Source organism: Canis lupus, chromosome 38 (assembly GCF_048164855.1).
Source record: "Canis lupus baileyi chromosome 38, mCanLup2.hap1, whole genome shotgun sequence".
In the NCBI taxonomy this organism is placed as follows: domain Eukaryota; kingdom Metazoa; phylum Chordata; class Mammalia; order Carnivora; family Canidae; genus Canis; species Canis lupus.
Window position 1 is genome coordinate 3971131 of NC_132875.1, and position 13125 is coordinate 3984255.

At 45.4% G+C, this 13125-nt stretch overlaps 1 protein-coding gene across 5 annotated transcripts in view; it reads left to right on the plus strand.

The window, feature by feature from the left end:
• DDR2 (discoidin domain receptor tyrosine kinase 2) overlaps window positions 1-9824 on the plus strand; it is a 150008-nt gene extending 140184 nt beyond the window's left edge. For all 5 annotated transcript variants that reach the window (XM_072814723.1, XM_072814726.1, XM_072814724.1 and 2 more), the window contains 2 exons: window positions 889-1038; window positions 3016-9824. In XM_072814723.1, the coding sequence (XP_072670824.1) occupies window positions 889-1038; window positions 3016-3150 (285 nt within the window). In that variant the 3' untranslated portion in view covers window positions 3151-9824. The remainder of the gene's footprint in view (window positions 1-888; window positions 1039-3015) is intronic.
• Window positions 9825-13125: the final 3301 nt, after the last annotated feature.

The window sequence follows — 13125 nt, forward strand, 5'->3', positions numbered from 1 at the left end:
TAATAACATCTCTGTCATTTGACGTGTAAGTGCTTTCCAGTTGCCCCATTGTTATGACTGTTGCTGTGATGTACACCAGTTTACGTAGTTCTTATAAGGGTCTTTATCATCTCTGTATGTGAATCACATATTTTATGTGATTAATTAGCATTGCTCCCTTTAAAGGTATTATACAGTGTTGTAAAAGAGTATTAGTGTGACATTCACAGGATCCTGTTCCAAATCTGTTTTTCCATTGCTAATGGCCTTACTCTCTAGGAGATTTTGGTAAACCCCTCATCTCACTTTTCTGATCTGAAAAAATAAGGATAAATAACATCAGGTACTTGAGTGTTGTATTTCTTGAATAGGAAATGTGCACGATTCTATGCGTGCTGATCACACCTGAAGCCCATTGCCGTCACGTGTTAGTTGACCCTTCAAGACTGGGACTTTCCCTGGCCTGGAAGCGAGAGTCCTGGATTCTCCCAGGGACCTCTCCGAGCACTTAAACTAGATTCCTCTATCTCTAACATCCAAATGATTGACCTCCCATTCTAATTTTGCCATCCCCATGGGCATTTTCCCAAGGCTACCCTAGAACCTGAAGTTTGAGCTTCTGACACTGAGTGGCAGAGTCAGATAGCTTCCGGCCACACCTCTTTCAGCCCCAGGATCTCATCCCCAGGAGAAGCACACCTAAACTGAGACCAGGAGGACGAGACAGTGGCCTGCAGCCTGACGTCAAAACAACGTCACTTTTTCTTTTAGATTCTCTGTGTACATCGTGGCAGTTTTAGTAGTCCTTGCCCCGGGTGTCACAAGGGCATAACCAGGTCATGCAGACCTTACCTGCTCTTGTCATGCACAGACTATTCTGGTTTCTTCTTTTTTTCTTTGTGTAAACAGGGCAAATTTACGACAGCGAGCGACGTGTGGGCCTTTGGGGTGACTCTGTGGGAGACTTTCACCTTTTGCCAGGAGCAGCCCTATTCCCAGCTGTCAGATGAACAGGTCATCGAGAATACTGGAGAGTTCTTCCGGGACCAAGGGAGGCAGGTGAGAACTGCTGGGGATGGCTGGGTCTGGAGCTTGGTGCTCCAGAAGGTGAGAAGAAGAAAGTCTTGACTGAGCCAGGTATCCTGAGCTGGAAGTTGGGCTACCTGGGTGGCAGTCTTTGGTGCCTAATTTTCCAGATGACCTGGAGGATGGACTGAGAGGTTCCCCCCCCCTCAACTCCTGCCCCACCATACCCTCTGCTTTATCCATATGGCAACCCATGATCACTGGAGGGGACAGGAGGGGTCAGTTACATCAGGCTCCTCCCCAACTCAATGGTAGCAGGAAATAAAATCCTCTTTCTCGTGTTGGCTCTATTTTTTGATCTAGACTGTGTAGTTTGTCCTCCTAGTGGAAATACACAAAAACAAAAATATAAGTTTAAAAGTGAATAAGGGATTTATTGGTAGGAATTAACAATTTGGTTTGGACTAAACATTTAGCAATGTTTCTAGATTTACATGCTCAGAGATGATCAAGTGCATCCTGGACTGTGGCTTCCCAGAGCTCGGGAAAATCTGGATTCCCACGCTGACAAGGATCCCAATTCCCGGTCAAGATACTCCAAGATTTCTTTGGCTGACTCCGTTTGTAAAGTCCCCATGAGATGTAGAATTTAGGGCTTGCTGATGTGGCTAGAACTCTGACCACCCCACCCCACTCCACACCCCCCCCGCCCCGCCCCTGGAGCATGGCAGCTCAAGCTAACAGCTGGGGATGGAGAGAAAATAACTCGATTTTCCCGATTGCTTAAGTGTATTGGAGCAAGCAAAAGATAAGGGAACGACAAGAGATAGGACAATATGCAGGTTGAAAATAATAGGGAGAGGTCCTGGAATTTCATTTTATTTTGACACTCTGCACATATTTTGGGAGCAGGGGACCCAAATTATCTATCTTGGTTATAAAAATAATTGCTTTCTTACCATGACAGAGGGCAACTTTACTCCTGTGGCAGAGATAAGTGAGTGGACCAAGGAAAAAATGGTTTTTCTCCCGGACTAAACCATCATGACCCCAGGTTGACCTAGTTTCATTTTAATTTCTAACAATCTCCAGGATTTTATTTTTCTTATTTATTTTTGAATACTCAGCTTAAAAGGACTCACCATTTCATCTTCACTAAATACTGGTTGTGAACCAAATATGTTTTCACTGACCACCAAATGGTCGAATCGTGAAGTTAAGTAATTGAGTGAAGCCAAGGTCAAAATCAAATATTGCCATTATATATGCTGAGTAAATGTCTCACCTATAGGCATAAGTTTAAATTGTCAACAAAAATTTATTGAATTGAGCACATTGATTACTAAACATAATTTATCAAAATTATACCTGGTTACATTTTACAACATTTAATTACTTTATATTTGATTGCTAAAATTTCAGTATTCACATTTTAAAAGTTTGACATTAGAGTGGAGGAATAGTCATTTCTCAACACTATCAGCTGCGAGGTGGGCTCTGTGGTCAGCAGACTCCTCTCCGCAGAGAGGGGAGAGGTCTGGGGCAGGGGGTCACAGGGGACATGACAGTAGGAGCAACGTGGATGCTTTGCAGTGTCTGTGTCTGGCCAGGCTCCTGTTCAAGTGGGGGAGCTGAGACAACTCACCCGCTTGCCGCCCCTGCCATGATTGGCTCAGCCAAGATCAACCTCAACATGTGTGGGCCGTAAACGGAGGATCTAGTGTTCTAACCATTTGCTTTCAGTCTGAGACCTCTTTTTGCTTCAGGTTCATCTTTTGCATGATGGTAGGGACCTCAGAGTGGTTCATCAGGAGATCCTGGTCCAGATGACTTGGCACGACAAGGGAAGGGGACAGGGGCCGAGATGAGCGTGGGAAGAACAGGCACCTCACCTGTTCCAGTTATCAAGTTCAAGCGGAGAGGGAGGCAAATAAAACCACAATGCGGCTACACTTCCTCTTTGCCCTTCTTCTGAACATTCTCATTTTTTGTTCACTTTTGTTTTCCAAGATTTACCTCCCCCAGCCTGTCATTTGCCCTGACTCTGTGTACAAGCTGATGCTCAGCTGCTGGAGAAGAGACACCAAGCACCGTCCTTCGTTCCAGGAAATCCACCTTCTGCTCCTTCAACAAGGGGACGAGTGATGCTGTCACTGCCTGGCGACATTCCGATGGCCCAGGTCCTTCTCACGAGACCTACCACTCACCCACGCCTAAGCCACTCCATCTGGACGTTGAATGGGCCTGGGAGGCGGAGGCTTGTTCACTTCTCTCTCCGTGTCCCTGGCCGCTCTTCACTCCACTCCCACACTTCTCTACCCCCCAACCCATATATACTCTTTTTTTTTTTTTTTACATTAAAGAACTAAAAAAGAAAAAAAAAAGCCTAGGACAGATAAAATCTAGTAAAGAAATCTTACTTAATATACCAAAGTGTTGGATAGCAGGCTAGACAATTTAGATAATTTATAAAGGTTAAATATGCTATGTTTATAAATGTGCAGATGCTACAATACTTCTTCTATGTCACCTTTTAAAATGTATTTCCAGAAAGAAAAACTTGAAGAATACTCATGTCTTAGGAAACATGAGATGAGGCTTAGGGAAAACACTCAGTAAGTGTGGAGAATTGGATGGAATGGTTGGTATTCAGTAACTGATCATAGATTTCTTGGTTTCCTAATTTGGCCCTCTGGACACGTCCTACTCTCTGCGCTTGCCTGTCCTGTCAAAGCAGACGATACATGCTTGAAAAACCCTGGCTTCTCGGAGTGGGTGTTTTGTTCATTTGTGGGCAGGGGTCAAGGATAAGGTCTATACGGTCTACACGCATAGGCAACACAGGGGATGCACAGAGCAGAGGATGTCCGCTGCAAGGCTGTATGAAGGGGCGCTGTCACTTGCCAAAAAGGTACCTCGTGCATGGAAGGATTCTTGAACAGAGAATGGACATAGGAGAAGAGGTCTGTGGAGGACAGGTAACAGGTGTGCTATTCCCCTGTGATTTCTGCAGAGGGTCCTCTTGTTCAGATATTTTCAGGTGTGTGTGTGTGTTGGTGAGAGCCTGGTTTTGAATCAGTGAAGACTGGTGTTTTGAGGTCTGGATCACAGGCCCTTTGGTTTATCTTCTCTAAGTCTTACAGCCCTCTTAGTGGATGCATCATCCCCTAGGGGACCCGTATCCGAAGGCTGTGTGCAATACACAGTAGATCTGTTCTGCGTATTTCCAAAATGTTGACCACTGAGGGCCAGTGAGGGAAAGGTACGAGCAGAGAGCTTTCCACTTTTCATTAGAGAAAGCCTGGACAGCAGAAGACACAGGAGGCTAAATGGGCTACCTCCAGAGGGCGGGTGGTAGGCTGAAGAGTAGGCAAGAGAGGTGTAGGCTTTCAAACACGAGGTAAATGGTTGTAGGAGATGACATTTAATGTCCTTCTAACCCTAGGAGCCCTTGATTTCAGAATGGGACGGGGAGAGCCCGAGAGGGAAGTCATTCACTGCTGCTGCTCCGTACAGACGCTCTGGCCTCAGGGATGGTGTGAGCAGCAGGAGAGAAATCGGGAAGGTCCGGGTGAGAATTCCTGGAAACATACGCTGTCATTTAAGAGTCCCCTCGGAAGAGATTGTGAGCTTTATGCTTCCCAAGGGCTCAGATGTAGTGGAAGCAGGAAGGGGGGGCTTCTCAACTCCCACAGAGGAGAACAAGAAAAGGTTACAGAATAAACTTCCCGAGCTCAGAAGTAATAGTCTTAATGGTCTTGAGTCCTTGGGTCTGCTGCTGGAGCCCTTGCCTGGTTCCCCTTGTCACGGCCGTTCGGGGACTTGAGATTTCTCCCCTGTTCAGCCCTCAAGCATCGCTCCAGGTGACAGCGGAGGCAAAGTTCCCCAATTCCCCAGATCATCGGGTGACCCTAGCAAATACCTTCCCCCACCGCTGTCCTTTGTCTCTGGGTTCCAGTCTCTCCCGGGACTAATTCTGTGGAGATGGTTGGTTTGGGGGTCAGGAGAGCATCGGTTTGGGAGCTTTGATCCTACTTCTGCCTCAAGCCCAGCATGTCACCTTGGACAAGTCCCTTTAGTCTTTCCAGACTTCGGTTTCCCTGTCCGTAAGATGAGGAAATTGGATTAGACGGACTTGAAGCCTCTCCCAGTCCTGATATGAGCAGGGGTGTCTGGACAACTGGATCAACAGGTGATGCAGATTCCCTTACCTGACTGTGTCTCCTGCTCTGAAGATCGTGCTCAGCAGAAGGAATAATGGGGGGAACTACTGCAATAGCGACAGCATCAGCTGCCACGTGGACAGTGCCTTAAAGTGTACCAGGCCTTTCTACAGACATAATCTCATTTGATGTGTGCCAGGCCGGACAGGTTCTTATACCGGATACTCTGCTTTCAAGACCAGTGCTAATTAACCTCATGTATTGGAGAATTCTCTAGAGACACAGAATCAATTAAGTACAGACATAAATATATATAATTTATTATAAGGGATTGGCCCACGTGGTTGTGGAGCCTCCGAAGCTCAGCATCGGCTGCCTGAAGCTGCAGCCCCGGGGAAGCTGGGGGTGGTGTGCTTTTGAGAGACAGGCCGGGAGACTGGTGTCCTAGCTCGGCAGTCAGGGAGCAAGGATAGAGCCCCCCTTCCTCCATCTGATTCATCCTTTCCCCATTCTCCCGTGGATTTGATGAGGTCCCCCCAGCACAGGAGAGGGGGAGGGCAAGGTGCTGCACTCAGTGCTCCAGTTCCCACGCTCCCGTCACCTGGAAACACCGTCACAGACACACCCAGAAGTTGTGCTGCATCCGGGCACCCGACTTCAGTAGAATTAAAGGGCCGTGAAATCAGGCCAGCGGGCTGTTCTCCTGCACAACCATGCGTCCGGGAGGGCGACGTGCAGACCCTGCCCACGGCTTCTCTGTGTGACAAGAAGTAACAGCATCATGTCCCCATCTTTGCCTCATCTCTCCACTTCTTTCTTTTTACCCTTCTGCCTCGATGCACTGCCTTCCATGATCCCATAAAAAAAAAATAGTAACCCAATCATCTTGAAAATGAACTTAATGTGTCTGGATTTTCGTCGCCTCGAGTCACAGAGCAACATGCTGCAAGTGGCTGGCAGGCCTGCTTTGGCAGGTACAGCTGCCCCGTCCTGGGAGGAGGAAGCTCGTCTTCCAGCACAGACACAGGTCTAGCTTCTCACCTGGTTGCACCCACAGAGCCTCGCCCTACAGACCGAAGAGACCCAACACGGGACATGGAGAAGAAGGCCTAGTACGTAGAAGTTAAAAGCAGTTCAAACCCCGATGAGAGGAATGCTAGCTGGGCATCTTTAGAAAAGGACCTAGGAAGAGGGACAGGAAACCACGGGGCTTTGTTACGTTTGTAGGGAGTCCTCCTCTGCATGACATAAGTGGAAAAGTTTATGTCCAGATCATGGTGTCGGATCGCCAGATTTAAATTCATACTTTTGCTGGTTAATGTGCTGATAACTAGGTCCCAAGCTTGATGCGTGGTCCAGACACACACGTGGTCAGCAGAGATCTGGAGTGGAGCGAGGCACGGGGCGGGGGGCACGTGGCTTTCATGCTGTGGAAAGGTCACTTGCAAGTGCACGGGACAGTATCGCAGAGAGCATCATAGGGAAGTGGAGTCGGAAATGAGGAGATGAGTGCACAGGTGCCGGAGTGGGGAGGCTGGTGGGGAGGACAGAGAAGGGTCTGGGGAGTACCTGGGAGGGACCCAGGGTGCCCTGGGCAGCGAGGTAGAAACAGGTGGCGCCGAAGCAGGAGAGCACATCTCTGGAGAGAGATCCGAGAGCGGGCAGGACAAGTAAGTGTCTCAAAGATAAAGGTTGAATATGTATAGAGAAAGAGGTTCTGGATGACAGAGATTTTATAAGTATTAAGAAATGAAAAGTCAGGTACAATGTATGGAAAGGAAGGGAGTTTTCAGAAAAGGCAAGTCCTTAGAGAAACAGGCAAGCAACCGTTGGGGGAAGGTCTTCTCATTTCAGCGGAGGCGGGGAAGGGGGGTGTGAGGGTGTCTGCGGATGCCGGGCCCCTGCGAGCTGGGGATACTGGTACTGAGAGGGAACCAACTCCTAGCCTGAACTGCACTGTGTTTCCCAAGTGCCACTTTGGACACGAGGACCTAGAAATAGGGTATTTATGGCATCTCATGGGTCTCTTCTCCCCCCTTCCCTTCCTTCTGCCAACCAAATCCATTTTAAATAATGCCTGTCATTGCTGTGCCCAGAAGGGCCACCGGGAAACATTGAAACAAGGGCTGAAGTTAGACGAGACCAAGTCTTGTTTGAGATCTACACAACGAGGTATGTGGCACATTGGAGCCATGTGTTTTCCTAGTTCCATCCAGACTTCCCACAAGAAAGCCATGATGTGGGGCTGAGCCATGTGTTTTGAGTAAAGGGGAACAGAAGAAGGGGAGTGTCTGCAAGAGGGAGGGATGAGATGTTCCAAGGAAATATTCTAAAACAGAACAGCATCTGTTTTGCCCAAGATTGAAAAAAAAAAAAAAAAAAGAAGAAGAAGAGACATAGAGTTAGGGCTTTGGTTACTCCAACATTTGGCTCTTAAGTCTTTGATCTGAACTTGCATTTATATACCTGCCATCTTGGTCTTTTCAGCAAGGCTCTGACCTCTGGCAGTACTTTGGTAGGCCCCGGAATATCTCTGGAAGTTGCAGATCCTGCTTTATGCTGGGAGATCCTTCTGAATTGAAATTTAACATTTTTATAGAAACAGATGAATGTCTTTTCCACTCGGCAAATGTCTTGGAATGCTGAATCAAGATGGAAAGACACCAGAATGGTAAATGGTGATTGGATTTCTGGCATTTTGAGTTCTCTGGCACAATTAGCTGTGTTGCCTGGTGGCAGACAAGTGGTGGGTAATTATTTACTTGCTGTGTCTCTCTCTCTTTTTAAAACTTGTTATTTTGAAATACTTTAAGACTCACAAGACGTTGGGAAAGTAGTAGAGCGGCCTTCCCCGAACGCCCATTGATAACATCTTACATAATCATGGTCTGTTTTCAGAATCAGAAAGTTGACATTTGAAACGCTATTAACTAAACAGAAGACCTCACTCAGATTTCACCACTTACTGTTTGTTTGTTTTAACATGCATTTATTTAGTTTCTGGATACTTCATCCCTTTCTGATTTGTAACCTGGTCTGGCTTGGATGCAGCAGGAAAAATACTATCTGGGTATAATTCTACAAAATTCTAAAGAGAGTAAAACAAATCAATCTGTTCCCTATCAATGAGCAAAATCCTGCCTAGACTGCTTCCACATTTTTCTGACTAGTTTGGCTTTGGATTTGGAACCACAAGAGACAGTGAGATCTGCACGTAGCTTGCTGGCTAGAGAATCAGGTGTGGGGCATTCTAGATGGTTCTTGCTGTTCCTATAAGTGAGTAGGATCTGTAGTGGTGGCAGGCAGGGGGCTTTGGGTTCACCCAGTATTTTGGTCAAGAGCTGGGTGGCACTTAGTTAATGGCACCAACGCTGCCTTGTGGGAGGAATAGAGTACAATGGCATCGGATCCCCCAGCGTGTGATGAAACACAACGTTTGGAATAGCAGAGACCTTCCATTTGGCTAAATATCCATTTTTAAATGGAATAACGGCTACATTGGACCAAACTAAATGTAAACACAGAAGCAACCTCAGGGGTGGGGTTGCTTAGTGTTTCATAGTACACTTCATAGTACATTTACTATGAAGGAGCTGTGGGTTTTGTGCAGGAATCTTCCACCTCCCCCCTTACTGGGTCACAAGGTGGTTACTGGGTTCACACTGCCTACCGCATGTCCTGTCAAGTTCCAGACACATAGCGAGCACTCAGGAGGTATCTGCTGAGTGTTGTTTCTTGAATGAATAAAAGTCAGAAGCTGAAACTTGTCATCTAGTCTAAGTGGGGTGAATTTAGGGAGAACTGCTTTGCTATAATGCCGGGGGCTTATTTTCAAATGAAGAAAGAGAGAAAAGTGCCCAGGCTCGTACCTGGTGAAGTACATTCTCCATTTGTATATTTTCTAAGGATGAAATAGATGTTTGGAGATATCTCATTCTTTGGGGTTATTTAGACAGCAGTGCAAGGCAGTTCTCTACAAGGCACCCCCTACCCCCAACAAGAGCAGGGAGGGACTCTGGTCCCAAACCCAACCTATTTGAAACAAACTTTTTGGTTTCTCCAGCAGACACCTGTCGAGAACCTCTAAGGGCGAAGGATCAGAGTCCCCAGCTAGGCTCTGCTTACCAACATGCACAAAAGCATACGAAGGAAGAATCTGCAAAGAGGCTCAAGGGAAAGCACAATGTGATAAGGCGATCACTTTGCATGAAAACCTGTTTTCTTGCAAAGAGGCTTAGAATTAGTTGGAATTGGGTAGGGTTCCTGCAAGCACACCAAGAGTTTGTAACCTAGCCTGTTCATTTTATGTCCTTTACTACTCATGATATCCTGTTCTTCTCCCCGGTCGTCTGGCAACTTTTCCTGAGGACTGAGTTTCCGAACCAACAGGGCTCGCTCTTCCTCCGAGGAGGGAATATCTGGGCCTCAGTTTTGTGGGCTTGGGAGGATGATGTGTCTTGTCAAGGGGTAAAGAGCAAACTGATCGATCCCTGCTTAAAACTATCATAGTCATTCCCAAATAGAACACGTAAAAGTTCTCTGTATTAGAAAAAGGAACAAGATACCAATTGTATATTTTCTTTTCTTTATTTATTCTCTGTAAGTCTGTCAGATGATAAATTGTAAATAACAATGATTAAAGAAATATGCTACTGATGGATCCTTCTTTCTGTGTCAACAGCACCAGTTCTGGGCTTTCTTACCTACTCCTTACGGTCTTCCTGGAGAAGTGATGGGGTGGTGGGGGGAGGTAGGGGAAGCCAAGGGTGTGCCTGTTTGTGGGGGGATATCCAACAGAGGGTTGCTTACACAGGCCTCTCACATATTACTTGACTGTTTATTGGAGGAAAAGCATCTTGGTCTCTGGCACATCCAAACATACTAGAAATTGGGACTTTGTGTTGTCACATTAGTCCAGTTTTGGAGAATCCAGTCCAGAATTAACTGCAGATGCTTTATTGTTGTTGTTACAGAGTGGTCTTGTTTGATACATAGAGATCTCTTCTAAATCCAAATATAATCTGCCTCAAGACCACCCAGGCATATAAAAAATAACAAAAACTATGAACAACCGGAATACAGACTCCGTCTTCACAGGAGAAATTAAGATGAACCGGCACCCCCACCCCCGCAAAAAAGAAAGAAAAGAAAAGAAAAGAAAAGAAAAGAAAAAAGAAAAACAACAACCATATTTCTCACTTGGTCACTGAAAAATAAATTCATACTTTTAATTTTCTGAATAATTATATATTATTTCAGCAATGGCCATGATAAGAAAATGGATAAAAGTTTTCAGAGAATACTCAGAGGACAATAATTCACAAATGCACACTCTGACCCCCCCAGAGTCAGGGCTAAAGGCCAGGGATTCAAGTATCTATATGGTGGGAGTGGGGTTGAAGACAAAAGAGAGAAAAAGAAAACAGGAACAACAGAGGTGTTCAGAGAGGCACAGTTCTACTGTTAACACCTGCTTCAAGCTTTAGAGGAAGGTGCGAGTGAGATGTATTTGCACAGGATATGGCATATATGTACTATGCATGTATCTGAGTGATTTGTTATCATTTAGTGCCAATTATACTTTTATGTTCACTTTGTATTTGAGAAAGAAGCATGCACACTTACCTTCTGGTCTTGAGTCACACTGAATAGCTGCTTATGTATAAGGCACATACTTACCACTTCCTATCTGATGAAATGGGTGAAATCCCACGCTTGAAGTAGGTTTGGGCCAGGCTGAATGTGTAGTGATTTGAAGAGGAGACGGATGAAAGCTACCCACAAGAAAAGCTACGTGGCCCCGCTGGCAGCTGTTCTTTTGCCCCTGTTTGTAAAACAGAGGCAAGTCAATTCTGGAGAGGTTTCTAGGGACCCAAAATAGATGTCAGTCATGGGTGCTAAAGGTACCTTTACTCATCTTTGTCTACCTAAGGACTATGTTGGGCACCACCAAAAGAGCCAGAAATCACTTTCAGCATTTACGGTAGAGGCAAATTTATTTTATAAGGTAGTAAATAGTCAAAGGTGGAAGCGCTACATTTACTATTTTTTTTAAAGATTTATATATTTATTTATAAATAATAAGAGACACAGAGAGAGAGGCAGAGACACAGGCAGAGAGAAGCAGGCTTCCTGAAGGAGCACGATGTAGGACTCGATCCCGGGACTCTGGGATCACACCCTGAGCCGAAGGCAGGCTCTCAACCGCTGAGCCACCCAGGCGTCCCTACATTTACTATTCTGTTCAAGGGGCCAAGCGTTGCCAGGGATAAATGGGATCTTTGTGTACCAATTTTTTCTTCTTTTTCCAGGAAAACAGCCCAGGAACAGCATAAACTCAAGATGACTAGTTCAGGATGATGAAAGCAATACTTACCTATGAATACACTGTATATTATACAGTTACTGACATATCCTACGTGTGATAAAATATTTTTAAAATACAAAGTCCAATGACATCTGTTGCAACAGATTTCTGTTCTCCTGGTCTCTCTAGCACCCCTAGTGGTTCATCCCATCTCGTGAAGGTTGAAGGACCTTGAAAGGTCCAACCTGAATTGAAAGAGGGAAGCAAAGCCCAAGGTTTCCTCGCTTGGATTGGATGGACATCATGCTAGTAGGAAACTGCCGTTCTTGCTTTGGGCTCCCTGTAGTGGGTCCTACACTGGTTGTCATCCCAAGATCGTGATGATTCTGACTCTCCAGGAGCCCAGGCCCTTCTCTGTCTTTATAGGAATGAGTTTTTCATAGAATAGCCCCACAATCTTATTCCTTTTATGTGTCACTTCTGAGCCCTAGAACATTTTAAAAGGAGCCTTTGGGTCTAGACTGTAAAGATTGGGGTTAATTTTATTCTAGAACTCCCAGAAAATATTGTTAAAGCGTGGTCTCTTTAGAATGGTGGAAAGTGTCATAAAGGTAGGAGCTGAGTTCCATCCAGATGACAATAAAGACATTTTAATGTTTTGGGAATCTAATATTCAAGTAACTGGATTTATTTTTTGAATACGATTTTATGGTATAAGATCACTACAGTAGTCAATATTGTTACTGGACAGAGAACCAGTTCTGAACTCAGGTTCGGCTGCTTACCTGTGGAAATCAACACTCGAGAGACACGTGACAGTGAGAAAGCACAGTTTGCTTTATTCAGGAAGCCAGCAACCCGGGATGATGGTGGACTAGATTCTCCAAAGACCATTTTCCCATCCAGGCAAAGGTAGAGGGTTTTAAAGGGGAAGGCATGGGAGGAGGGAGGGGTGGGCTGTACGGAGGAGAAGCTCCAGCCCAGGTGGTTAATTGAATGTTGCCATGACCCTGAACAGACCTGCCAGTATACACGGCAGCTGTTTTTGAATCTATGTAGTCAGATCTTATCTTCTGGGGAAGTTTGGTTCCCTTAAGGCCAGTGGTCTGCAGATTTCAAGGAAAGTAGGTTAGTTCTGCTGCAGACCAAGGGACTTAGGTCAGCAAGCAGGGAGCGCGTGAGCTAGAAGCAAGTTGGAGTGCTGTTACAATATCAAATTAATCAAGACCTCTATGATTTCAGAAGCCAGTGTAAATGCTCTCAGTCTCCCGTTGCTCAGGGCTCATTGCTGGGCATAAATAATTGAAACTCTGAAAGAGGCCATGAAGTAGATTAAAGTGTGTTCCCTAGAGTCGGGCACATGGTGCGTGGAGTTCAGGACACATACAGAAACCTAGAATAGGCCTTAGAAACGTCAATAGCAGTTTGGCTGAAGATCCTTTTACATGTTGAATCTAGTAATAATAATAATAATAATAATAATAATAATAATAATAATAATAAAAATGGGGCTTGTGCTTTGCATCCTTCCCTTTTTATTTCATTTTTCTAATAATCCATTGTTACCATAGTTTCCAAAAGTACCCATCTGGGATGGCTTGGAAAACCATAAGGGGCCCTTTACCACGGAGTTTGAGAAACACTGAAGTA